Here is a 26,061-nt window from a genome sequence, read left to right as displayed (position 1 = left end):
CCACACATCCATGCTATTGGAGAGCTGGAGTGACGTGGTTACGCAAAAGACACTCATAGCGCTTACCAGTGATTGTACAGGTAACAGAACCAGAAGCACCTGTCTCTTCGAAAAAATACGGCCTATGATAAATGATTCCATAAACCCACACCACACAGTGACCTATTCAGGATGAAATGTACTGGTTGATATGCGTGTGGATTTTCCGTTGCCTATATTCAACAATTCTGTGTACTGACATATCCTGTGTGATGGAAGTGGGCTTCATCTGTCCACAAAATCCTCCACAGCCAATCATTGTCCATTTCCATGTGAGCAAGAATTCTAAAGCTAAGGTCTCTCTTGCTGGCAGGTCAACAGGAAGAAATGCGTGCACATGGGTAATTTTGAATGGATAGCAAAGAAGGATGTTTCATATGATTCTACACACCATGTTCACGGGTATGTCCAATGTTCGGGCAATTCTCTGTACACTACACGTTTGCACAACACCACTCATCTCCTCCTGTATTGCTGTGGCCACTGCTTCCACTGACGAATCAATTTGTTTCCACCCTCTACCAGGTTCCACACCAAAAGAACCCGTCTTTTCGAATTTCCAAATCATTTTCTCCAGACCCACAACAGTCATCGGATCAACGCCTTTTTTCAAACCCTTCAATGTCCAGAACTTCTGCAAAGCGACGTGTGCACAGTCATCATTCTTGTAATACAGCTTTACAAGCAGAACGTGATCCTGCACTGAGACAGTCACGGTGAACATCACAGACATGAAAGGAGGAAAAGCCGTGTACCTAGCATATTTATACCAACTTCAATGGGTCATGCGCATGGCAGGTGTATTCATTTATGTATTCTGACAGATACAGCGACATCTATTGATCAGTTTTCACACTATTTTTTTTTTCTTCTGCCATACGTTTTCCCCCCTTCTCTGATAATATTCCGTTGCAATTTGACATCATTCTGACTAGTGGTGTTATTTCTACAGCGTTTTGAAAGTTTAACTTTAATTATAATCACCTTGTACACTGTGTTAAGTTATTGAGGACATCTTAATGAATGCAGACTGAACATTCTGAATATTTTTGAGTATGATCAAATCACAGTTGCTTTGAGATGTGGTTGTTTATGTATACAAGCAAAAATATATCCACATGGAGAGAGAAAAAAAAAAGAAAAAAAGTGGGGAGGGGGGGGAGGGGGGCGGTAATGAACACCAATATCTTGTCTCATAGCAGTTTGTTTATCTGATGCACTTGATTTAGTGAACAGCTTTTTGCCTAAATGAACAAAAATAGTTTTTTTGCATTTTAAATAAGTTTTGCACCTTTATATTTAATTAATTTCTTTTGCACCTTTGTATATTTAACTAATTACTTCATATGCCCAGTACATCTTACAACTCTCACTGCCGTGTGGTCTGAGGCGTCTTGTCATGGTCCGCGCAGTTCCCGCCGTCAGAGGTTCGAGTCCTCCCTGGCATGGGTGTTTGAGTTGTTCTTAGCGTAAGTCAGTTTAAGTTAGACTAAGTAGTGCGTAAGACTAGGGAACGATGACCTCAGCAGTATGGTTCCATAAGACCTTACCACAAATTTCCAAAAACACTCTCACTGGTATACATAGTAATAGAGAATTTAAACTGGTTTTTGGAACAACTGAATTCAATCCACCCGAATATTCAGTTCAATATGGAGGTGGAAAAGAATGGATGCCTTCCCTTCCTCAATGCGTTGGTCAGAAGGAAGACTGATAGTACGTTGGGACATTCTGTTTATAGGAAGCCTACTCACACTGACTTGTATCTGCGAGCTGATAGTTGTCACCATCCAGCTCAGCGTGAAGGAGTACTTCGTACCTTGGTTCACAGGGCCCATGTTATCTCAGACCCTGAAAGTTTAACAGCTGAGCTATCACATCTCGAAGTCACCTTTTGTCACAATGGTTATAGTGAGAGGTAGATCAAACGTGCATTGTGCTATCAGCCTTCTGTGCAATGGGTGAGTGACGATAGCAACGAAGTGGCACCTAAGTCTATGGCCTTTTTGCCTTACACAGGAAGCATTTCCAACAGGATTGGCGATATTTTGCGGAAATATGATGTGAAATGTGTTTTTCGACCACTTTCTAAGATTAAGGCCCTGTTGGCGTCCATAAAAGAAGATCTTGGTTTGCGTACGGCTGGTGTCTATCATATTCCTTGCAGTTGTGGCATGTCATATATTGGCTAGACATTCAGGAGTGTGGAAGACTGGTGTATTGAACATAAGCGTCACACACGCTTACAACAGCCGAGCAAATCCCCTATTGCAGAACATTGCCTTGACATCCTATGGAATACAACAACAAGAAGATTCTTTCTTGCACTTCCAGCTATTGGGATAGTGTTATTAAGGAATCTGTTGAAATCAAACTATCAAGCAACCTTATAAACAGAGATGGTGGATTTTGTTTAAATGCTGCTTGGAAACTGACTCTGTGTCTCATCAAAAAACAAAGGGACACAATTAGTGCTACCTCACCCGCTGATGTTGGTTATCTTTGTTTGTGTTGACTCTGCTGTTACTTGTTCTGTGTGTGGTATCTTCCTTGTTTCAACTCTGTGAACTGAGGTATTAAATTCCCTTGCACATTGCTTCCTCCATGCAGTCGTGCCTTGAGAATGGCAGGGTGTGATCATGTCGAAATATCAGTGGTGGTCAACGACGACACCCGGCAGCAAACCCGTGAGTTATTTGAACATTCAATTCACCAGGAAAAGTTAAAGTCTCAATTACTAGCCATTCTACCTCATACATTCATGGGGTAACTTTGTCAGAAAGTTATGTGTGAGTTCTCAGGCTCAAATGTGTCTGTTCCAACATCTAAGGCATTTAGCATATGTAAATTGGGTCTCAGCTGTGAGGAAGAGACACCTGCAGTCACAACTGAAGATGACAGCAACTGCATGATTGAAATACCATGCTGTTTTCATGGTATCAACCAATACTGTGCCCAAGAATCACTTCATTTCAGCAATTATTGTGTCAGGAAAGTTTCATGAAGCAGTAACAGGTGTGTTTATGTAAGGCAATGTTTTGATAAACAGATCACTGTGCAAATTCCATTTGAGATGTCAAATCAGGTAGGCAATAAAGTTGTAGTTTTATTTCTGCATATTCCTGGAAATGATTTCTAAACCTGTGCCCATATCGCATGACAGAAAGCTTACTGGTTGCAAATTTATTAGTAAAACTCTTTATCATGGCACCCTCAAAACGTGGTAGTCTCACAACATATGTCCCAATGCCAGTACTCAGGATGAAGATGCCCTACAGATGAAGTGTAGCAAAGGTACTGGGACATGGCTCAGCTATTAGGAAACAAATACAGTCATTTCGTGAGTACGCGCATGGCGAGCACAGGGCCCCGAGCTATTACAGCCTTCCTTCTTTCCAGGGCTGCATTTCCTTGCCCTTGCCCTCCTTTCCTTTCCTTGCTCCTCCCCTTCACCCTCTCCTCTCCCTCTCTTGGTGTCCTTGTTTAAGTTGGCCTCGCTATCCTCCTGGTTATGTTGGCTTTGCAGGTTGGTTTTGTTGCGTAATCACCTCATCCTTCTGGCATTCCCTGGTCCCCCTCGGGCGCTTTGACCTCCATTACTAAATTTCTATTCCATAGTGTGAGCCATTTGGGGAAGAGCACCTTACCTAGTGTCTCCAGAATGTGCCCTCCTAGTTCATTCCACCTTTCCCTTCACATCGTTGTCTGATGCTAGGGTACATAGCCAATGTCAAAACTCTATTTTTTGTGGAACACATTGAAAACAAGTTTGGCAAAGCGGACTCTTGAGCAAGAAGCGGTCGGGTTCGTTGTTGATCAAAACTGCTTCAGCTGCCCAGCCTGCGGCCCTTCGTTTCTGTAACCATCTTGTCACAATTACTATGTCCATTACCCCCCCCCCCCCACTCCCCCCCCACCAGTCTCTGAATATGGTTCAGTGTGTGATTTTTCACAGGGACCTCATCCTTCAAACTGATGAGGAACTTCGGGACAATCTCAGATGGCGGGGCGTTCACTTTGTTCGGCGTGTTCAGAAGAGTCCAAAGGACAATCATGTTGGTACTGGTGCCTTTATCCTGGCCTTTGAAGGGGGTACCCTCCCTCAGAAAGTAAAGATTATGGTTTATCGATGTGACATGAAGCCATACATCCTACCACCTATGAGATGAGATGTTTTAAGTGTTTTCGTTTTGGAAACATCTTCCCGCTGTTCCCAGGCCCCTCTCTGTGGTGACTGTGGACGTCCACTCCATGAGGGGAGTTCCTGTGTTCCCCCTCCTGTGTGTGTTTATTGTCATGGCAATCATTCTCCACGTTCACCAGATTGCCCAGTTTATAAGAAGGAAAAGAAGATACAGTAGTATAAGTCCCTTGATCATCTAACCTACACTGAGGTTCGTAAGAAGTATACATGCCTTCACCCTGTGTCAATGATGTCTAGCTATCTTCAGTTTCATCTTCACCCCTTCCTCCCCCCTCCTTTACTCCAGTCCTGAACCCCTCTCCTCCCCCCCTCCCCTGCAGCTCCCACACTCTCCCCTCTGGGTGCCGCTCCCCTTCCCCAGCTGGAGAAGGGTCCCACTTCTTCGGCGTCTGCTGGTCAATGGCGCCCCTCCTGGAATATCCCTTCTCAGCACCTTTCAGGCCAAATGTCTGCTGCCACACGACCACCACGAGAACCATGGTCTGTGGGCCCCCAGGTCACCCGATCTCCTTCTGTTCCAGATCTTGCTGGAGTTGGCTCCTTTATGCCACACAGCCCTCCTCGATCTCAAACAGAAAAGAAGAAGAAACGTAAGTACTGGGACAAGGAGCCTCTGGTGTCACCAGAGGTCCCATCGCCACCTTCGCGTCCTGATTCTGACCTGTTGTTCATGGATGTCACACCCTCCTTGTCAATGACGGGTGGTGACCTGGCGGCATGACTGGCTTTAGCCTGTTCAACCCCCATTTGAATCTTCATTCTGCGGTTATCCAATGAAATTGTAATGGATATTACCATCACCTTCTTGAGTTGAAATCCCTTATTTCGTCTTACTCTGCAGCTTGTGTGGTTCTACAGGAGTCTCATTTTACTGATGATCACTCATCGACCCTCTGTGGGTTCCATGTTTTCTGTCGAAATCGGGTCGGCCCCCTGTGGGCCTTTGGTGGTGTTTGTATGTTGGTCTGTACAGACGTTGCTAGCACATGGATTCCTCTTCAAACTACATTGGAAGCGGTTGCTGTTAGGGTCCACCTGGACTCTGAGGTCACGGTTTGCAATCTTTATCTCCCTCCTGACAGGACTCTTACACCTACTGCCTTAACTGCCCTTCTTCAGCAACTTCCTCCTCCCTTCCTCCTTCTTGGGGATTTTAATGCTCATCATCCCTTGTGGGCAGCGCCTTTCCATCTAGTCGGGGTCTTCTCATAGACCAGTTTCTTAACGACTTGTGCCTTCTTAATGATGGCTCCCCTACTCATTTCAGTGCTGGTCATGGTACCTTTTCTGCCATTGATCTTTCTCTTTCTTCTCCCTTCCTCCTCCCTTCATTACACTGGTCGCCACATCACGACCTCGTGATAGTGACCATTTCCCGTTGATTCTCTTGCTCCCTTCCAGCTCCTGATGGACAGGTTACCTCGTTGGTCTTTCCAATGCACCGATTGGCTTCTATATACTGCACAGGTCACACAGGTCATTTTTTCTCCCTCTTTGTTGGGTTGTATTGATGACGTCCTACGTGACGTGTCTGATGGGATTGTTTGCGCTGCTAGCGTTGCTGTACTGTGCTCAACTGGACCATTTCGCCACCGGCAAGTCCCGTGGTGGAGTACGGCCATTGCCATTGCCATTGCCATCCATGATCGCCGTCGAGCTTTGCAACACCTTAAGAGGCACCCATCCATTGCCAAACTTATTACCTTTAAATGCCTTTGTGCTAAAGCCTGTTTCTTAATCAAACAGAGCAAATGGATGTGTTGGGAAAGCTTTGTTTCTTCCCTTGGTTCTATTGTACCTATGTCACGCGTATGGGCTACACTTTGCTCTCTCCAAGGTTGCCATCAGCAGTCTACCCTCCCGGGCCTTCACCTCCCGGATGGCCTTTTCACGGGCTCGTTGATTCTTGCAGAACATCTTGTGACCCATTCTGCAACAGCATCAGCACCAGCATCCTATCCGGCTGCTTTCCTTCACCAGAAACAGTGGGCCGAAGCTTCCGCCTTATGTTTCACCACCTTGTCAGTCAGAATCTTGCAACGAACCTTCTACTGAATGGGAACTTCTTTCTGCACTTTCTTCTTCTCATGATAAGGCCCCTGGCCCAGACTCCATTTATAACCAACTGCTTCAACATCTCAATGTTCCACAGCGGCAACATTTTCTCCGGGTGTTTAACCATATTTGGCTCCAGGGTGACTTCCCTTGTCAGTGGAGGGATAGAATCGTGGTTCCTGTCCTTAAGCCTGGTGACAACCCCCTGTTTGTCAAAAGCTATCAGCCTATTAATCTGACAAATGTTGTTTGAAAGTTACTTGAACGGCTGGTAGCCCGTCGGCTCAGTTGGGTCCTCGAATCACGATATATATTGTACCCTTACCAGTGTGGCTTCCAAGAGGGACGGTCTTCAATCAACCATTTACTTATCTTGGAATCTGCAGTTCGGCAGGCTTTTTTCAGTGCCGTCATTTGGTTGCAGTATTTTTCGACCTTCACAAGGCCTATGACACGGCTTGGCGCCTTCACATCTTACTTACACTTCATGACTGGGGTCTTCGGGGCCCACTCCCGATTTTTATCCACCAGTTCCTGTTCCATCAGCTGTTCAGGGTTCGGGTTGGTACTGTTTTTAGTTCTCCACAGACCCAGGAAAATAGCATCCCACAGGGTTTTGTATTGAGTGTACTTCTTTTCTTCATTGCTATAGATGGACTTGTGGCCTCTGTCAGTCCTTTGGCCACCCCAGCTCTGTATGTGGATGATTTATGCATTTGGGTTAGCTCCTCTTTGATGGCCTCTGCAGAGCGGCAGCTCCAGGGAGCTATACAGCATGCCTCTGCAGTGGCCCTCTCACATGGGTTTCAATTCTCTCCTTTAAAATTGCGGGTGGCCCACTTCTGTCGCCGTACTACGATCCACCCCGATTCGGATCTCTATCTTGATGCACAACGATTACCTGTGGTCCCACAATTTCATTTCCTGGGTCCTCTTTTCGATAACAAGCTCATTTGGCTGCCTCATGTCAGACTTCTGAAGGTAAGATGTTTGTGTGACCTCAATGTCCTTTGCTTCCTTGCCCACACCTCTTGGGATGCAGACCGCTCCATTCTTCTCCGCCTTTATCGGGCTTTAGTGCTGTCTCGTTTGGACTATGGTTGTCAAGTTTATGGCTCAGCTGCTCCTTCCACACTGCACCTCCTGGAACTGGTCCACCATTGTGGTATCCGTTTGGCCACCGGTGCCTTCCCTACTAGACCTGTTGATAGTCTCCTGGTTGAAGCTGGGATCCCCCCCCCCCCCCCCCTTCTCTTCTGTGGTCCCAGATTCTGGTTTCTTATGCAATCACTGTCCGCTCCTCTCCCACTCAACCTTCCTATTCTATCCTGTTCCCAGACCATGGATGTCACCCACCTGATTCCCACTCTCGGGCGGGCTTATCGGTTGCGCTCCGCCTTGCGTCTCTTTGCTGTGATTTTCAGCTACCTTCTTTGTCCTGTCTATCACGTCCCCCCCCCCCCCCCTCCCACTCTGGTTAGTTCCTTGACCCCAAATTCGAATGGATCTCCACTGAGGTCCGAAAGTTTCCATTCCCTCAATGGTGTTCCGTTGTTTTTTACACCGAATTTTATGGGAGTTTTGGGATGCTGTTGTTTTTTACACCTATGGCTCTAAATCTATTGATCGTGTGGGATATGCCTTCACATCATCTATTGGCATGGAAAATCATCTCCTGCCACCTACATATGGGGTGTTTACTGTGGAATTGATGGCAATTTCCCAGGCCCTTACCTTTATTAAATAGTCCCAACTCAACCGTGTTTTGTTATGTACGGACTCAATAAGTGGCCTTCTGGCTATTGGCCAGTGTTTTTCATGCCATCCCTTGGTCTTGGCCATCCATGACCATCCCTCACTGTGCTGCTTGTTCCGTTGGCTTCCTCTGGGTCCCTGACCATGTGGGTATCCCCCAGGTAATGAGCTTGCTGATCATTTGGCTGGGGGAGCAGTCACTTCTTACACACACCCCCCCCCCCCCCCCTTTTCTCTGTACGGCTTCACATCAAATCCAACTTCGCACAATCATGGGCCAACTCTTGGGAGGCTACCTCTCTGTCTAATAAACCTCATGTGATTAAGGTGACACCTGACCTGTGGCGTTCTTCCTTCTGCCTCTCCCGAAAAGCCTCAACCACCCTATGTTGTCTCCGCACATCAGCTATACCAGGCTGACCCATGGTTTTCTTTTGCGTAATGAGCCACCCCCACTTTGTGGTTGCGGAGCCTTCCAGTCAGTAGCCCACATTTTGGTAGAATGCCCCCTTCTTTTGGCTCTACATACTAAGTACAGACTTCCCCGCACTTTACCTTTAATGTTGGCTGACGATTCCCAAACGGTCAAACTGGTTCTCAGTTTCCTCTGTGAAAGTGGTTTTTATTCTCAGTTTTAAGGATTTTAATCTCACTCCGGTGTTTGGGCAGGGTGGTGAGGATTGGGGTGTCTCCCACTGTAAGCTGTGTTTGGAGATTCCTGACTCCCCTCCCTGGCCAAGATCCTCTTTTCTTTCCCTTTTACTCTGTTTTTATCACTTTTTAGAATTGGCCAGCCTCCTTTTCCAATACTCATTTCTACATTCTAGCGGTTGAACACTTTTAAATAGCAGGTGGTCTTGCCTCTACTGCATCAGAGGTGTGATATTTTCTGCCTCTAGCAGAGCCTTGGGGTTGCTCTCTTGCTGGCTTCCCTCATTTTGTTTTTACCATTGACAACACGACTGCACTTTTACATTTTTTAGCCTTTTACCTTTTATCATTCTGACTTTTCTGAGATGTCAAACTGTCTGGATGGACCACATTTGCAATGAGAGACTGATGACCTTGCTGTTTGGTCCCTTTAACCCCAATCAACCATCCAACCAACCAACCAAATACAGATAAACTTTCCAGAATTTCCTAATCTTGAACCTTGCCTCACCACCATTCCTCAAATCCTTCAACATGAAAACCAACCTTACGTTTGCAGAAAGTATCACCCTCACATAAAATCTGATCTTGACTCCATAATCCTACCAGCTGACAAAAGACTCCAGCTCTGCAGTTATGAAATGCCGGACTTACCTTCAGACAGATATGTTCACTTATGAGCCCTGCCACAGTGATCCCATTTCAGAAACCCAGCAGGATCTGCAGCCCCTCCTCAAGTTCTTAGGTCCATCCCAGGACCACTCCCCTGAGCCTAACTCTCTTCTCACCTCCACTAATCCCTGCACTCTTATGTTCTACATGCTTCCTAAAGTTCATAAACCAAACCACCGAGGATAAACCAACTAGGGCTCATTACTGTACCTGCATTGAGAGGCGCTCTGCTCTTGTGGACCAACAATTGACCCTCTTTCCCATAACTTAACCTCCTATGTAGAAGACAAAAATCATTTTCTCCACTGACTCTTCACAGTTCCTGTTCCTCTAACCACACAGTGCCCTGCCCATCACTCTCAATGTCACCTCCCTCTGCACTAACATGCCCAAAATTAATACTGATACTGATAAATTATGAGATGTGGTTCTTTTGAACAGAAAACTGACTCATCGAATATGGATAAATAATTAATATTGGTACCTGACATGGTTTCATCATCTATATCATTTTCATTGTTGATATTGCCTTCTGGTCTTCCAGCGTGTGCACTGATGTGCTCACTAATATGCACTAACATGCCCAAAGCCCATGGCATAGCAACTATTTAACACTACCTGTCCAATGTCCAACTGACTTCAAACCTACAACCTCCCTCCTGGTCACTATAATCAACTATATCCTCACCCACAATTCCTACTCCTTTGAAGGCATTACCTACAAACAAGTCTGGGTACCCTCATGGAGCCATACTGGGCCAACCCTCTCACGTGCTATCTAGAGGAATCATTCCTCACTGCTCAGAATGATAAACCCCTCACCTGGTTTAGATTTATTGAAGACATCTTCATGAAAAAGACTGAGGGTGAGGACATGTTATCCACATTCCCACATTCCTCCAGAGCCTCAACACGTTGTCCCCCATTTTCTCCACTGACTTGTCCTCAGCCCAACAATCCTCCTTCCTTGATGTCAACATCCACCTCAAGGATGGCTCCATAACACCTCCATCTGCATCAAACCTAGCAGCCAATAACAATGGCTCAACTTACCACCCATCCCATACCAAGAAGTCCCTTCCATACAGCCTATCCACCCTTGGTTATTGCATCTACAGTGACAAGCAGTCCCTCTCCAAATGTGCCAAGGGTCGCAATGAGGCCTTCATAGACCAAACTTACCCTTCCTCCCTTCCTAGTTTGTCCACTAACAGATCTCCCATGTCATGTGTCAGTCGCCTACCTCGCCCTCCACCCCCTCCCCCCACCCGCATAACCACTGGCCACCCACAAAAGGAGCACTCCTCTTGTGACTCAGTACCAGGACTGGAGCAACTGAATCACATCCTCCGCCGGTGTTTTAACTGTCTCATGTCGTGTCCTGAGAATAGAAATATCCTCCTCACCCTTCCCACTGTGGTATTCCACATCTCACCTCATCCAACCTATGCATACTCTTGGTATGTCCCTACTCCATCCATGCTTCCAACCCCTTATCTCATGGCTCATATCCCTGCAGTACACCCAGATGCAAGACCAGCACCATACCTCCTCTTGCTACCATCTACCCCAGTCCTGTCACAGGCATTTCCTACTCCACCAGAGACAGAGCTACCTGTTAAAGCTGTCATGTGCTCTACCAAGAAAGCTGAAATCATGGTGCCACATTCTGCATGGTCATGACAAATAACAGGCTGTCTGTCCGCATGAGTGACTGCTGTGAAACTGTGGCCAAGAGACAGCTGAGCCATTCAGTTGCTGAATATGCCACCAACACAATGTGCTTCATTTCAATGACTGCTTCACAGCTTGTGCCATATGGATTATTACCCCCAACATCAGATGTTCAGATGTTCTGAATTTCCCTTCAACATATTCTTCATTCCCATAACCCCCCTGGGCTCAATCTCCGCCTACCTATCTCCTTCCCTGGTCCTACTCCGGTACTGTATCTTCCTTTGATCCAGCCAATGCACCCACATAGTCATCTCCCCTTCTCTACAATCTTCTCTCCTCTCCCTTTCCACCTCCAACCCCCCCCCACCCTCCCCAGAGCATAGCGTCCCCAATGTTGCACCCAGCAGCCCTATCCTGCCCCATCATGTCCTGTATGCTCACAAAAGGGAATGTCTCCCCCCACCCCTACCATATGATCTCTCTCTCTCTCTTTCCACCCCAGTGCCCCCCCCCCCCCCCCCACTACTCATTCCACCTAGACTGCTGTTCACATCAGACACGGTTGGGTCTTAATGCCCGGAGGAAGTGGTCGTGCGTTAGTTGGTGGCTTGTGAATGTGTGTGTGTTTTCTACTTTGGAAGAAGGACTTTGCCTCAAAACTTAAATACTCAGTTTCTTTTTTTCAATTTAATTTAATTTTTTTATTTTTTAGTTCTGCCCATCTGGCCCTCAACACCTGCTTTTCTGTGGTGAGTAGCAGTCTATCCTTCTCGTACTGTTTTTAAATAAAAATAAGACAAATACCTCTTCCACAGCATTGCATCATATAACTCCTTCAAAGTGAACTCAGATATTTTGTTGTTAATGCTGGACCCAGAACTTCATATCTAACTAACAACTATTAAGGCTCATTGATGTACTAGAAACAAAATAACCAAACACGTAGGGTTGGCCATGATGAGTTGGAGGCCATGAACAAACTTATAAATGATGGATTACAGATATTATGTTCCTTAACAAGCAAACAAAAAAGTCTTGTATGTCAACCATCAACCCTCAAAGTTTGTCAGGCCTTGTGCTTAGTATTTATGACGTCAGAGCTACTGAACTATGTGTTGTACAATGATATAATTTTGTACATACATTCAGCAGCATATGTGCCAATTGTCTGCAAAATGTGTTGAAAATGGAATTAGTAGTAATGGCATGCATGATGCAGCAGTTTTTCACATATCTCACTGTTCATGACATCATATCTCCTGAACTGTGTGTCATACAATGATATAATATTGTACGTACATTCAGCAGCATATGTGATACTGCCTGTGCAATTTATTATGAATTGAGTTACTAGCAAAGAATTAATAAATTTAAATGCCTTACATAATGCAACAGTTCTTTATGCATCTCATTGTTCATGACATCATATCTCCTGAACTGCGTATCGCACAATGATGTAATTTTGCACTTACATTCAGTTGGTATTTGTGGATTCCGTCAGTAAAATGTGTCATGAGTACAGTTAGTAGTAAAGAAGTGATAAATTACAATGTCATGCCTCAAGTGGCACTTTTATTGTATGAGCAGCAGAAAAGAAATAAGCGATAATCTTTTTCTTTCATAATTTTGTAGGGGTTGTCAGTGAGAAAAAATTCCGTCAAGGTATGAAATTATATGTAGAGTTTGTTGCAAGTCACTAAGTGCCCTCATTCTCAAATACTGGATCAATAAAGTCTGAGAATACAGATGCTGTAGGCTACGCTGCTTTTTCACCCCCATCCCTCTGGTAGGTAGGTGGTTTTTAAACCCACGGTAATTGTTGCCTGACAGTAAGGTATATGTGTACAAAGTGTAGTTGAAAAATCGGTCCAGTGGTTTAGGAGGAGATGTAGAAAACACACACACACACACACACACACACACACACCACACACACACACACACACACACACACACACACACACACACACACACACACATTTTTATAATATGTATGGATTTGTGCATAAGGTTACTGAAAACTTGTTAAAGATTATAGGGAGCGGATATAATACCAAAATACAAAACGTTTTGAGCCAAAACATTATGACCACTATAAGTCTGTATTTCACCTAGTGGCATGGAGGGCACATGACAGTAAGAAAAGCATGCAAGTGGAGCAGAGATGAATGTGGAATCATTCTGGCAGTTATAACAGCTGCAAATGGGAAGTCCATTGACATAAATGACTGACAAAGGCAGATTGCTATACCTGGAAATGAGCACCTGTGAAATGACAACGCTGGTCAGATGTTTGTGAGCTGCTGTCACAAGCATCTATGTGGTTGATGGAAACCAAGAATAAGCAACAAGGTGTTGGATGTCCATGCCTCATCACAAATCTCGGAGGCCAGAGACTTGTACGATGCCAGTGGGTAAAACAGGATAGGCAGTGATCTGTGGCAAATATGGTGACAGTATGATGCTGGTGCAGGCACAAGTGTTGAGCACACCATTCATTGCACACTGCTGAACTACAGAAGCAGCTGACCCCTATGTGTCCTGATGTTTACCTAACATCATTAGTTACTATTGCACTGAGCATGGGACAAGTAGATTGGATTGTGGATCAACAGAAACATGTCACCTGGTTGGATGAATTGCCTTTCTTGTTACACTAGATTGATGGTCGTGTCTGGATCACTGTCATCCAGATGAAAATCTGCTTGAAACATGCACTGCACCAATGACGCAAGCCGGTAGGGGCTGGTATTCACCTGGACATCCAAGGGCCCTTTGGTAGTAACTGAAGGCATTGGGACAGCTGTGTACTAACTGAGCATTATCGCAAACCATCTGCATCCCTTCATGCTTGATGTTTTCCCTGATGGCAATGATTTCTTTCAGCAGGATAACTGTCCATATCACAAGGCCAGAATCATGCTGCAGTGGTTTGGGAGGCGTGACAGTGAATTCATATTGATGTCTTGGCCACAAAATTTTTATTTGCTCTAAACCTGATGGAGAACATCTGAGCCACTATTGGGCAGCAGCTCTGGGGCTGTAAACCACCAGCCCATAATTTACAAGAACTGCATCACTTACACATTGACATCTGGTGTCACACACCTCCAAAAACCCACCAAGGACTTATCGAACCCATGCCATGCAGAATTGCAGAGGTATTGCATACTGGTGGTGGACAGACACACCATTAAGCAGGTGGTCATAATATTTTGGCATGTCATTGTGTCTTTCAGAAAGAAAAAAAGAAAAGCATATTTAGTTATGAGAGATGGTTCTTTTGAACAGAAAATTGACTCATCAAATAATTAATGAATACAAAATTAATACTGATGCTGATAAATTATGAGATGTGGTTCTTTTGAACAGAAAACTGACTCATCGAATATGAATAAATAATTAATACTGGTACCTGACATGGTTTCATCATCTATATCATTTTCATTGTTGATATTGCCTTCTGGTCTTCCAGCGTGTGCACTGATGTGGTCACTAATATCACTAAATCCATCGTTGTCACTCAGCTCCTAATAATCAAATTTCACACTTTCAGTTTAGTTTATTATATTATATTGATACACACAATTATAATAACTTTAGTAATGAGAAATTACCTCTGAATCTGTGCTGCTGTTACTGGACACTCTCTCTGTCATGCTTATCAAGTTCACAGGCAAATCCAATGACAGAAATTCATCACAGTTTCTCAAAGTGATTGGAACTGAATCTGTCATTTTGAAAACTGACAGCTTTGGCACAGTTGAACTATTTCCAGTGGTGCTGACTTCATTTAAATGGTTCCCCTTAGGCAGTTTATTACTTTCTTCTGGCAGTCTGTTTTGAACGTTATCATCATTTCTACAAAACAATCCAGACAGTGACATGTACTGATAATAAGTATTGCAGTTAAAATATATGAATCACAACACAACATTTCTATCTGATGGTGGATTTAGCTCCTCATGAAGAAAGAATAAGCAAGTTAATGGTCATTTCAGTTCATTTACAATGATTTGTTGTGTCTAGTGGTTTTCAAATTGTATTTTGAGACAGTTTTGGAGCCTGCATGAGGACGTCATGCAGGAATAAAGGTCTGACACATAGCAAAAGTGTTTTCAAATGTAGATTAAAGAATTTCACATTAACAACTCCTTCTACATAGAGGAATTCTTTAACACAAATAATTATTCATTTACAAAATAACCTGTTGCCATATAATTTTTTTTCACATTTTCCTTTTCTTTTTAAATTAGCGTTCTACGATTGTTCAGTTGTCACTTTACACATAACAGTGTTTATCATGAATCTGACCAATGGAACACACAATTACAACATTAGCCCATCTCTCCTTTTTTTTGGGAAAATGTATTATGTATTCTTGTTTTATGCACGTTCAACATCATTGAGGATTTCCTCACTGTAGATCTATGGAACAAAAGGTGTGTGTGTGTGTGTGTGTGTGTGTGTGTGTGTGTGTGTGTGTGTATGTGTGTAAACATTCCACGTGGGAAAAATATATCTAAAAACAAAGATGATGTAACTTACCAAATGAAAGCGTTGGTATGTTGATAGAGACACTAACAAACACAAACACACACACAAAATTTAAGCTTTTGCAACCCACGGTTGCTTCATCAGGAAAGAGGGAAGGATGGATATGTGTGTGTGTGTGTGTGCGCGAGTGCATACCTGTCCCTTTTTCCCCATAAGGTAAGTTTTTCCGCTCCCGGCACTGGAATGACTCCTTACCCTCTCCCTTAAAACCCACATCCTTTCGTCTTTCCCTCTCCTTCCCTCTTTCCTGATGAAGGATTGCGAAAGCTTGAATTTTGTGTTTGTTTGTGTGTCTATCAACATACCAACCCTTTCGTTTGGTGTGTGTGTGTGTGTGTGTCTATCAACATACCAACCCTTTCGTTTGGTGTGTGTGTGTGTGTGTGTGTGTGTGTGTGTGTGTGTGTGTGTGTGTGATATATATCTAAAAACAAAGATGATGTGACTTACCAAACGAAAGCGCTGGCACGTCGATAGACACACAAACAAACACAAATATACACACAAAATTCTAGCTTTCGCAACCAACGGTTGCTTCGTCAGGAAAGAGGGAAGGAGAGGGAAAGATGAAAGCCTCATTTTCATAATCTGCCACCACAAAACCACTCCTTTTAATACATTTACACGCAGTTTTTTCGAAATTTTCCCAAATTTCTCCATCCTTTAACGTGTTTTGGCGGCAACACAACCACCTAACCTTTGTGCACATCGTTGTCTACCAACCCAAGTTCACCACAGGATCAACATAGCCCAGCTTTAACCAACACTTTTCACCTTTCTTCACAACAGATCTCCAGTTACTTTCTAGTTCACCTTTATCTCTTCGCATATATTTTTATTTTCATTTTCATTTCAGCCTCATGTTACACTTTTCACCTTCTAATACCATGTCACCCTCACAACAGCCCCACAATGATCCCATTAAGTTTTATTTACATTCCCTCCGCAAACATGCCTTCACCCTAGCCAGATTACGCTCGCATATTTTATTTTCTCAGGCTTGTCTGACATTTGGCATTACCCCCAAAGTCCTCACACTTAAAGTTCCCATCTCTGGCTGCAACCCTTCTTTCCATCAGCCCCTATACCAGTTCCAAACTGAACAATCCATTGCCCTCACCCACCTAATCCTTCTCCTACACATCAACTCAGCCAATGAACACACCCGTCAACTCCTATCCTTAATAAAAGTCCTCAATCTTTCCTCTCCCACATCCACAACGGCTGTTCAGAGCATCCTCCTACAGGCCAACCGCAAATTAGAACAGCATGCCACCCTTCACCTCAAAAAACTATCCAATCTCCTGGTTTCCCACCTCCGGAAAGGCAACTCACTCACTCTTCACAACCTTTCCAGCAAACCTCAACCTCCTCTCATTGCACACAAACCCAGTCTCTCCCATCTACTCAATCTCCCACTTCCAGCTCCACTCCCTCCAAAACCTCAAAATTCCAATCAACACAATCTGGAACCACAACACCCTAATTCAGTAGTTAACCTTTCCTCCAAACCTCTCTCCCAATCCGAAACCTCTGTCCTATCCAAAGGCCTCACCTTCAGCCCCACTCCCAGATTCAACCAAACAGCCCTCGTCAAAGATTTACTGTCCTACACTCATACTCTCTGCTGGAAATATCACTTTGCCACGAAGAAAAATGATCCTAATCCTACTCCTAATGATCCAACTCCCCAAGACACTATCCAAACTGAACCCTGCCTGGAACAGTTCCGTCCTCCGTCACAGCGGGACCCACCTCCTCTTCCTCAAAATCACCCTCTCCAAACCTTCCAGGAATTTCTGACTTCCAGCCTTGCCTCTCAATCCTTCTTAAAAAACCTTAATCCTACTCCCAACATCACCACTGCTGAAGCCCAGGCTATCCATGATCTGAAGGCTGACCGATCCATCGTCATTCTTCCGGCGGACAAGGGTTCCACGACCGTGGTACTTGATCGTCGGGAGTATGTGGCTGAGGGACTGCGTTAGCTTTCAGACAACACCACATACAAAGTTTGCCAAGGTAATCCCATTCCTGATGTCCAGGCGGAGCTTCAAGGAATCCTCAGAACCTTAGGCCCCCTACAAAACCTTTCACCTGACTCCATCAACCTCCTAACCCCACCGACACCCCGCACCCCTACCTTCTACCTTCTTCCTAAAATTCACAAACCCAATTATCCCGGCCGCCCCATTGTAGCTGGTTACCAAGCCCCCACAGAACGTATCTCTGCCTACGTAGATCAACACCTTCAACCCATTACATGCAATCTCCCATCCTTCATCAAAGACACCAACCACTTTCTCGAACGCCTGGAATCCTTACCCAATCTGTTACCCCCAGAAACCATCCTTGTAACCATTGATGCCACTTCCTTATACACAAATATCCCGCACATCCAGGGCCTCGCTGCGATGGAGCACTTCCTTTCGTGCCGATCACCTGCCACTCTACCTAAAACCTCTTTCCTCATTACCTTAGCCAGCTTCATCCAACCCACAACAACTTCACTTTTGAAGGCCAGACATACCAACAATTAAAGGGAACAGCCATGGGTACCACGATGGCCCCCTCATACGCCAACCTATTCATGGGTCGCTTAGAGGAAGTCTTCTTGGTTACCCAGGCCTGCCAACCCAAAGTTTGGTACAGATTTATTGATGACATCTTCATGATCTGGACTCACAGTGAAGAAGAACTCCAGAATTTCCTCTCCAACCTCAACTCCTTTGGTTCCATCAGATTCACCTGGTCCTACTCCAAATCCCATGCCACTTTCCTTGAGGTTGACCTCCACCTGTCCAATGGCCAGCTTCACACGTCTGTCCACATCAAACCCACCAACAAGCAACAGTACCTCCATTATGACAGCTGCCACCCATTCCACATCAAACGGTCCCTTCCCTACAGCCTAGGTCTTTGTGGCAAACGAATCTGCTCCAGTCCAGAATCCCTGAACCATTACACCAACAACCTGACAACAGCTTTTGCATCCCACAACTACCCTCCCGACCTGGTACAGAAGCGAATAACCAGAGCCACTTCCTCATCCTCTCAAACCCAGAAACTCCCACAGAAGAACCACAAAAGTGCCCCACTTGTGCCAAGATACTTTCCGGGACTGGATCAGACTCTGAATGTGGCTCTCCAGCAGGGATACGACTTCCTCAAATCCTGCCCTGAAATGAGATCCATCCTTCATGAAATCCTCCCCACTCCACCAAGAGTGTCTTTCCGCTGTCCACCTAACCTTCGTAACCTCTTAGTTCATCCCTATGAAATCCCCAAACCTTCTTCCCTACCCTCTGGCTCCTACCCTTGTAACTGCCCCCGGTGTAAAACCTGTCCCATGCACCCTCCCACCACCACCTACTCCAGTCCTGTAACCCGGAAGGTGTACACGATCAAAGGCAGAGCCACGTGTGAAAGCATCCACGTGATTTACCAACTGACCTGCCTACACTGTGACGCATTCTATGTGGGAATGACCAGCAACAAACTGTCCATTCACATGAATGGACACAGGCTGACAGTGTTTGTTGGTAATGAGGATCACCCTGTGGCTAAACATGCCTTGGTGCACGGCCAGCACATCTTGGCAGTGTTACACCATCTGGGTTATCTGGATACTTCCCACTAACACCAACCTATCTGAACTCTGGAGATAAGAACTTGCTCTTCAATATATCCTCTCTTCCCGTTATCCACCAGGCCTCAATCTCCGCTAATTTCAAGTTGCCGCCACTCATACCTCACCTGTCATTCAACAACATCTTTGCCTCTGCACTTCCGCCTTGACTGACATCTCTGCCCAAACTCTTTGCCTTTTAATATGTCTGCTTGTGTCTGTATATGTGTGGATGGATATGTGTGTGTGTGCGAGTGTATACCCATCCTTTTTTCCCCCTAAGGTAAGTCTTTCTGCTCCCGGGATTGGAATGACTCCTTACGCTCTCCTTCAAAACCCACATCCTTTCGTCTTTCCCTCTCCTTCCCTCTTTCCTGACGAAGCAACCATTGGTTGCGAAAGCTAGAATTTTGTGTGTATATTTGTGTTTGTTTGTGTGTCTATCGACGTGCCAGCGCTTTCGTTTGGTAAGTCACATCATCTTTGTTTTTAGATATATTTTTCCCATGTGAAGAGCCTCTTCCAGACTTTAACATGCAACATTACTTCAGTTAGTCACATCCGTGTTGCTCCTGTAAGTTTTCTCCCGTCATCTATAAACCTCAAATTATATCATTACTTTGGTCTTTTCTTATCTTTCGGAATCAAACAAAGGACTTCTTTCTTCCATCTACCATTCATTTGACTGGCTACATGTCCTACCCACTTCCATTCCTTATCATTATGATCACAACTACATCTTCTTTCCAATAGAGCTCCAAGGTCATTGGTTTCTTTTCCCAACTCTCCTATTATTCCTCATCATGCACCTCTCCATTGATTGTTGAGTAATCCTCAGTTTTGGGCATTTTCTGTATTAAAAGTCAATGTCTCACTGCTACTAGTCAGAACTATCAATGCATACAACTGTAAAGTTCCTTTTACATGCATGTCATAAGTTTCATTCTGAAAACTCAGTTCAGTCTCTGAAAAAAATCTCCAGGATTCTCCTAATTTCTTCTCTGCTGATGTCTTTTTCCTGTCAGTCCACACATTCTTTTCAACTGCTCTCAATACAGCAACTCATCATTGATTAAATTTGGAATTAATACAGTATCTTTCTCCATGTTTTGGTTGTATAGCATTTTTAAACAAAGTGTCCCAAATTCTTACAGAAACGAGAACTGGTCAAAATTAGGAAAAAGACCCATAAAGCATATGTCTGAAAACAAATAAGAAATGTAGAATACTGGTGTCAGTGGGTCATTAGGGTGAGGATGGAGATGTAAATAGGAGAAAGATTCTGGGGTGGTCTTACTTGAGTAAGGATTGGAGGTTATGTTGAACTGCTGGGATGGGATCACTATGGCAGAGCTTGAGAATGGAGGAGATAGACTGTTGACAGAAACCTTCTTTCAAGTAGTCACTGCAACTCATCATGACACTGGTGAACCTTTATCTGCAGGGAGTATGATTAAGTGAGGCCCTATGCTGAGGTTGCAAATGACTGTACTTTGTTCTGATGAGAGAGATATCTGTGTTCTTGGGAAAGGACCTGGGGAGAACACTGAGGCCAAAATGGAGATAAAGAATTCATGAAAGGTGACCAGGGATAGTTAGGTTGTTGACATCATGATTTTAGTGGTATGAAATGGGAAATGCTAGGTTCAATGTTACGATTAGGTTGACTTTGGATGGAGGGTCTAAAAGCAAAGAAGTGTTTCTACTTTAGGCATTGGGAGGAGAGTAGGTCTTTGATGAGTCCAGCATGAACTTGGATGTGGGGCTTAAGGTGAAGCCTTTGAATAAGACTGAAGTGTATGTAGGGTTGAGGTTTTTTATGTTGACAACAGTCTTTTGGATTTACTTCAGCTCTGGATCTTGTGGAATATTGAGGGGCTGGTTTGTGGCAAATGAAAAAGACCAGCAAGGCAGGGTCTGAATGCTATTAGGGATTGATGAAGAAGTTCACTAAGGGTAGGATAGGTGCTGTTGAATAGTAGTCCTTTGAAGCAGAAGTAGGATGTCAATATATCTGGTAATTTTGAAGGTGGTGTTTGGACTGTTCTTCCAGGTATTGGAGGGCAAATGTTTAAATTTGGGAGATATAGTGTTGGTAGTGGGAACTGCACAGTAAAAGTATTTTGAAGAGGGAGCACAGGTTGTTCTGGGATGCTTGCACCATGCAGTTTTGTTCAGTATTAGGTTTGTGAGGAATAGAGACTGACGAAATTTGAAAATTTGAAGGCCACTGTGAAAGGAGAGCTGTGATCCAGAGAAGGGAACTTTTATGGTTAGATTGTTGGATGGATTCAATGGTTTAGACAGCATTTATGGAACAGGTTGTGGGATGGGGTTTTAGCTAGGAATAGGGATACTTTTGTGATAGATGGGGCAGGGGTCCATTTGAGATGGGATGTCACTCGGGAAAGAAGAATACAGTATGAAGTAGATGCATGAAATGGACAAATGGAAGCATTTAATGGTTGTAAAGGGAATATGAGTAATAGGGTACAGGTTTGGGGAATGAGAAGCCCAGAAAAAATTGTGCTGAGGGCTATAGGATAATTCTGTGATGCCAAGGAATTCAATTGGGCATTATTTGTTGTCATACAGGGGGGAAGAAATAGTACACATAAGCTTATGATGGGAGCAATTTGTGAGGAGTGGTAGGTCAATTTCAAGATGAAATGTAGTAATTGATAGTTTAACTGCGATTTGGCTGAGTGGTTCATAAGATAGTGTACGCTACAGTGAAACTACAGGGTGTTGCAAGAGCCATACTCATCCTTCTGGTTGGGGTAGTGATGTGTGCATGTAACAAAGACAAGGAGAAAAATATAGGAAGAGATACAGTCAGCAAATTCAGGAGAGATAAAACAGATGTAAAGGATGAGACAGTAACAATGTATGGATGACATGAGGTTTAGGATGTAAGAGAGCCACTAGAGAATACAGATATGGCGAGGAAAGTTCTAGTCAAATGTGAATCACTTAGAAGGATTGAGTAATCAACAGGCAGACGAAAAAGAATGAAAACTTTGCAACCCCCCTGATTCCTGGTAATGCCCACATATGTTGTGCAGAAATTGCAGCATGGTGTTTTCACAGGCGACCCTGTCCCTGATGAAATAGGATAAGTCTATGAAAGGACTTGAGCAGAATATGCTGCATGGTGAATTCGGCAGGTCTTGCACCTCAGTCTCTGGCAGGGATACGATCCCTGTGGCAAGTGATTGGAAGAGGGAGTGACATAAGGATGAACCAGGTGAGCAGCAGGATACCACTTCAGCAGGGTGGAAAGGATTCTGGGTAGGATGTCTCTCATTTCCATGCATGATGATAAATAGTCCTGTCAAGAGAGCTATCATGCAGTACACCAAGTAGAAGTACTGCCAAAGTGATTCTACATTTCCTTACATTCACTAAGTGAGTATACTTTCCTATAAATAAAAGCATCTTGAGCAAATATTTGAGAATATTGGTGACCCTGCCTGCTGCTTCATTTAATGCTAAACGAGCTTAATGCCCGTTGCTTCCCCACATAGACTATATGGTCTGAACAGACTTTTTTTTCTTTTTCTTTAATTGGATTTGTATGCTGTTACACCAATTTCTCACGTCTAAATCTACACACTGTGCAAAAAATTGATTCTGGTAGTTAGAACTACAAAAATTGATAATTGGTTTCTTGATCACAAATAAAATATGTGTTTCAGAATTCCTAGAAATTAAACTCCTAAGGGAGTAAAATAGGGTATCAAAGTTTATTTGAGCAAAAAAGCATTATTAAAGAACTACTGAAGTATTGTCAAAGAACTACTGAAGTGCCAATTAAATCTAAGGAAGCTGATATTTAACTTCCACAGTTAGAAATTTTTTAAAAAAAGAAAGAAATAGGTGTTTCAGTGTTTTTGGAAAATAAGTCTCTAAGAGGATGAAATAGGAAATGAACAGAGCTATGAAAATATTTCATTAAGACAGTATTTCTAAATCTAAATCTATGAAAATTTGTATTTGGGTTCTTGATTAGAAATGTTAAGTGTTTCAGTGATTTAGAAATTTCAGCACCTAAGGGGGTCAAAAAGGGATGACAAGTTTTGTGGAAGTGATTCATTACAAAAGCATTTTTGAAGATAAATATATGAAAATTAGTATTTGGCTTCTCGCTTAGAAATAAAAAAAGAATATGTTTTGGTGTTTTTGAATTTAAACTCTTAAGGGAGTGAAGTAAATGATTCCATAATGAAATAATTGCATAAAAACTTTCCTCCCCTATTTCTCATCCTTGGAGATTTTTTTTTTTTTTTTTTTTTTTTTTTTTAAAAAAAAAAGATGAAACATGTTTTTATTTCTGAGTGAGAGCCCAAATAAAAATTGCCTTGGGCTTTTATAAAACTTTGCATCCCTTATTTCACCCCCCTTTGCTGTTGAATTTCCAAAAACAAAGAAGCACATATTTTTTTTTTAATTTCTGATCAAGAAGCGAAATACTGGTTTTCGTAGTTCTGTCTTCAAAACTGCCTTAACAGTGACATTTTTAAAAAACCCTTCATCCCCTATTTCAACCCCTTAGGAGCAGAATTTTGAAAAATCCCTTCTTAAATGATGCCAACTGTATAACATCAACACCCTCTCAAAATTTAAAGTTTTTGTACCCAGTGGTTTGAACTGTCATCCCCTATTTCATGCCCTTTAGGATTGAATTTCCAAAAATACTGAAACACACATTTTTGTATTTCTAACTGAGACATGAAATACAAATTTGCATATATTTACCTGTAGAAACGCTTTCATAATGACAGATTTTCATCAAACTCATCATCACCTACTGAACCACCTTAGTGGTTGAATTTCCAAAAATGCTGAAGCATGTGTATTTTTTATTTCTGATTGAAAAGTCAAGATATCAACATTTGTGGTTCTAGCTTCAAAATTTTTCCAAAAATCCTTCATCCCCTACTGCACCTCTTCGGGGTTGAAATTCCACAAATGCCAAAATACATAATATTTTTTTAAATTTCTGACCAATATGCCAAGTACCAATTTTTGTAATTCTATCTTCAAAATTGCCTTAATAGCAACATATTTTCACAAAACTCTTCATCTCCTATTTCACATCCTTTAGGGATAGAATTTCAAAAAATCCCTTCATAAACAACACCTACAGTATAAGATCAACACCCTCTGCAAATTTCAAGTTTCTATCCTTAGTGGTAGAGGGAGACCAAGAGATGAATACACTAAGCAGATTCAGAAGGATGTAGGTTGCAGTAGGTACTGGGAGATGAAAAAGCTTGCACAGGATAGAGTAGCATGGAGAGCTGCATCAAACCAGTCTCAGGACTGAAGACCACAACAACAACAACAACAACAACATCCTTAGTGGTTTGGGCTTGGTAATGAGTCAATCAGCCTTTTACATATAGAGATTATGAGGCAGAATTTCTGCCCATTACACACCTCCAGAAGGTGAAATGTGTCATATTGCTGACAGACTAATGTAAAAGTAAAAGTGATACTCTTTCTAGCTTTTGGAACTAATAGTTTCTTCCTCTGGGAGGAGATAGAGATATTGCTGGGGAAGGTTAAAGAGAAACGCAAGTCACTCTGACCTCAGAATGAGAGAAACCCACCAGTACTGAGGATGAGGATGGGCAAAGATGAATTGGAAACACTATGCCAGGTTCAGTCCACAGAGAAAAAGAACAGAATTAACCAAGAATAGGCCCAGGAGAGCGTACAAATGCAGGGATGTATGGGAGAGCAAGTTCCTTTCTCTTGAGTTTAAGGGAACTAGAGTCAGATGCGAGGATCCGAACAGCTTTGATGGTGTAGCAAGCAGTCAGTTTAAAGCTTATTTAGCAACTGGGTACTGTGTGTGCCCAAGGTGGACAATTTTTCTGTGCTCATTCATTTGCTCAACTGGTTTAATGGTTTTCATTCCCATATAAAATACTGTTTATTGGAGACAGTTAGTTGATAAACAACATGCATAGCTTCACAAGTTACTGTGCCTTTCATACGGTTAATATCATTTACAGAGAACAACCATAGTCCTGTAAATTTCAGTGCAGTACTCCTGATATTATTTTCATTTTTGATGAATATTTGTCTTCCTTTGCAACATATTAGATACTAATAGTCCAAATTTCTTTGAGATAATTACATATTGGTAAAGATACTACATATTATCATGTCTTGGTTGTCAACTGAGACTGTGGCATAATGATGAATGCTTTTCAGAAACCTAGGAAGATGGGATCTAGCCATTTATCTACACCTGCTATTTGCAAGATATCTTATGGTAAAACTCAATGTGTGTTTCAGACAACTAAGTTTTTTTTTTCTATCTCTACAACATAATCCTCTTTCCCTCTAAAAGTTGTTAAGTCTTCAAGTGTTGAATATGGTTTACAATCGTGCAACAGATGAATGTTAGGACACTGATCTATAATAGTGTGTACATGTTTCCTTACCCTTTCACTTCTTTAAGGCCAAAATAGTCATACATTATTGTGATGGGGATTTATTTAAACTTAACAGGATGAGAATTTTCTTGGACTGCACAGTATTATCTATTTATGCAGCACGCTATCTATGCCTGTATTTCTAGAGAGAAATATGGAGAAATTTAGTGAAGTGAGCTGTCTGTCACATATCCTATGAACAATTAAAGAACGTTGATTTGTAATGAAATGTCAAAGAAAGTCAATAGTGATTTTCCAGTATGTACTATACAGTTATCAGCAATCTTGGTGGCTGGAGTTATGGAATACTAGCTAATTGTTAATCTCATTAAGTATGGGCTAACTGATTTAAAATATATGTAAAACAAATGAAA

At 43.0% G+C, this 26,061-nt stretch overlaps 1 protein-coding gene across 1 annotated transcript in view; it reads right to left on the bottom strand.

Annotated features, from left to right (window-relative positions):
- Nucleotides 1-14,379: 14,379 nt before the first annotated feature.
- LOC124775471 (E3 ubiquitin-protein ligase TRIM37-like) overlaps nt 14,380-26,061 on the bottom strand; it is a 201,349-nt gene continuing 189,667 nt past the window's right edge. Inside the window, exons 10-11 of the mRNA XM_047250307.1 lie at nt 14,671-14,914; nt 14,380-14,583 (exon numbers count right to left, since the gene is read on the bottom strand). Coding sequence (XP_047106263.1) covers nt 14,380-14,583; nt 14,671-14,914 — 448 coding nt within the window. The remainder of the gene's footprint in view (nt 14,584-14,670; nt 14,915-26,061) is intronic.

The sequence above is a fragment of the Schistocerca piceifrons genome, chromosome 1, assembly GCF_021461385.2.
Source record: "Schistocerca piceifrons isolate TAMUIC-IGC-003096 chromosome 1, iqSchPice1.1, whole genome shotgun sequence".
NCBI classification, from domain to species: domain Eukaryota; kingdom Metazoa; phylum Arthropoda; class Insecta; order Orthoptera; family Acrididae; genus Schistocerca; species Schistocerca piceifrons.
The sequence above is the reverse complement of the archived record's forward strand: the minus strand, read 5'-3'. Positions and strand labels throughout refer to the sequence as shown.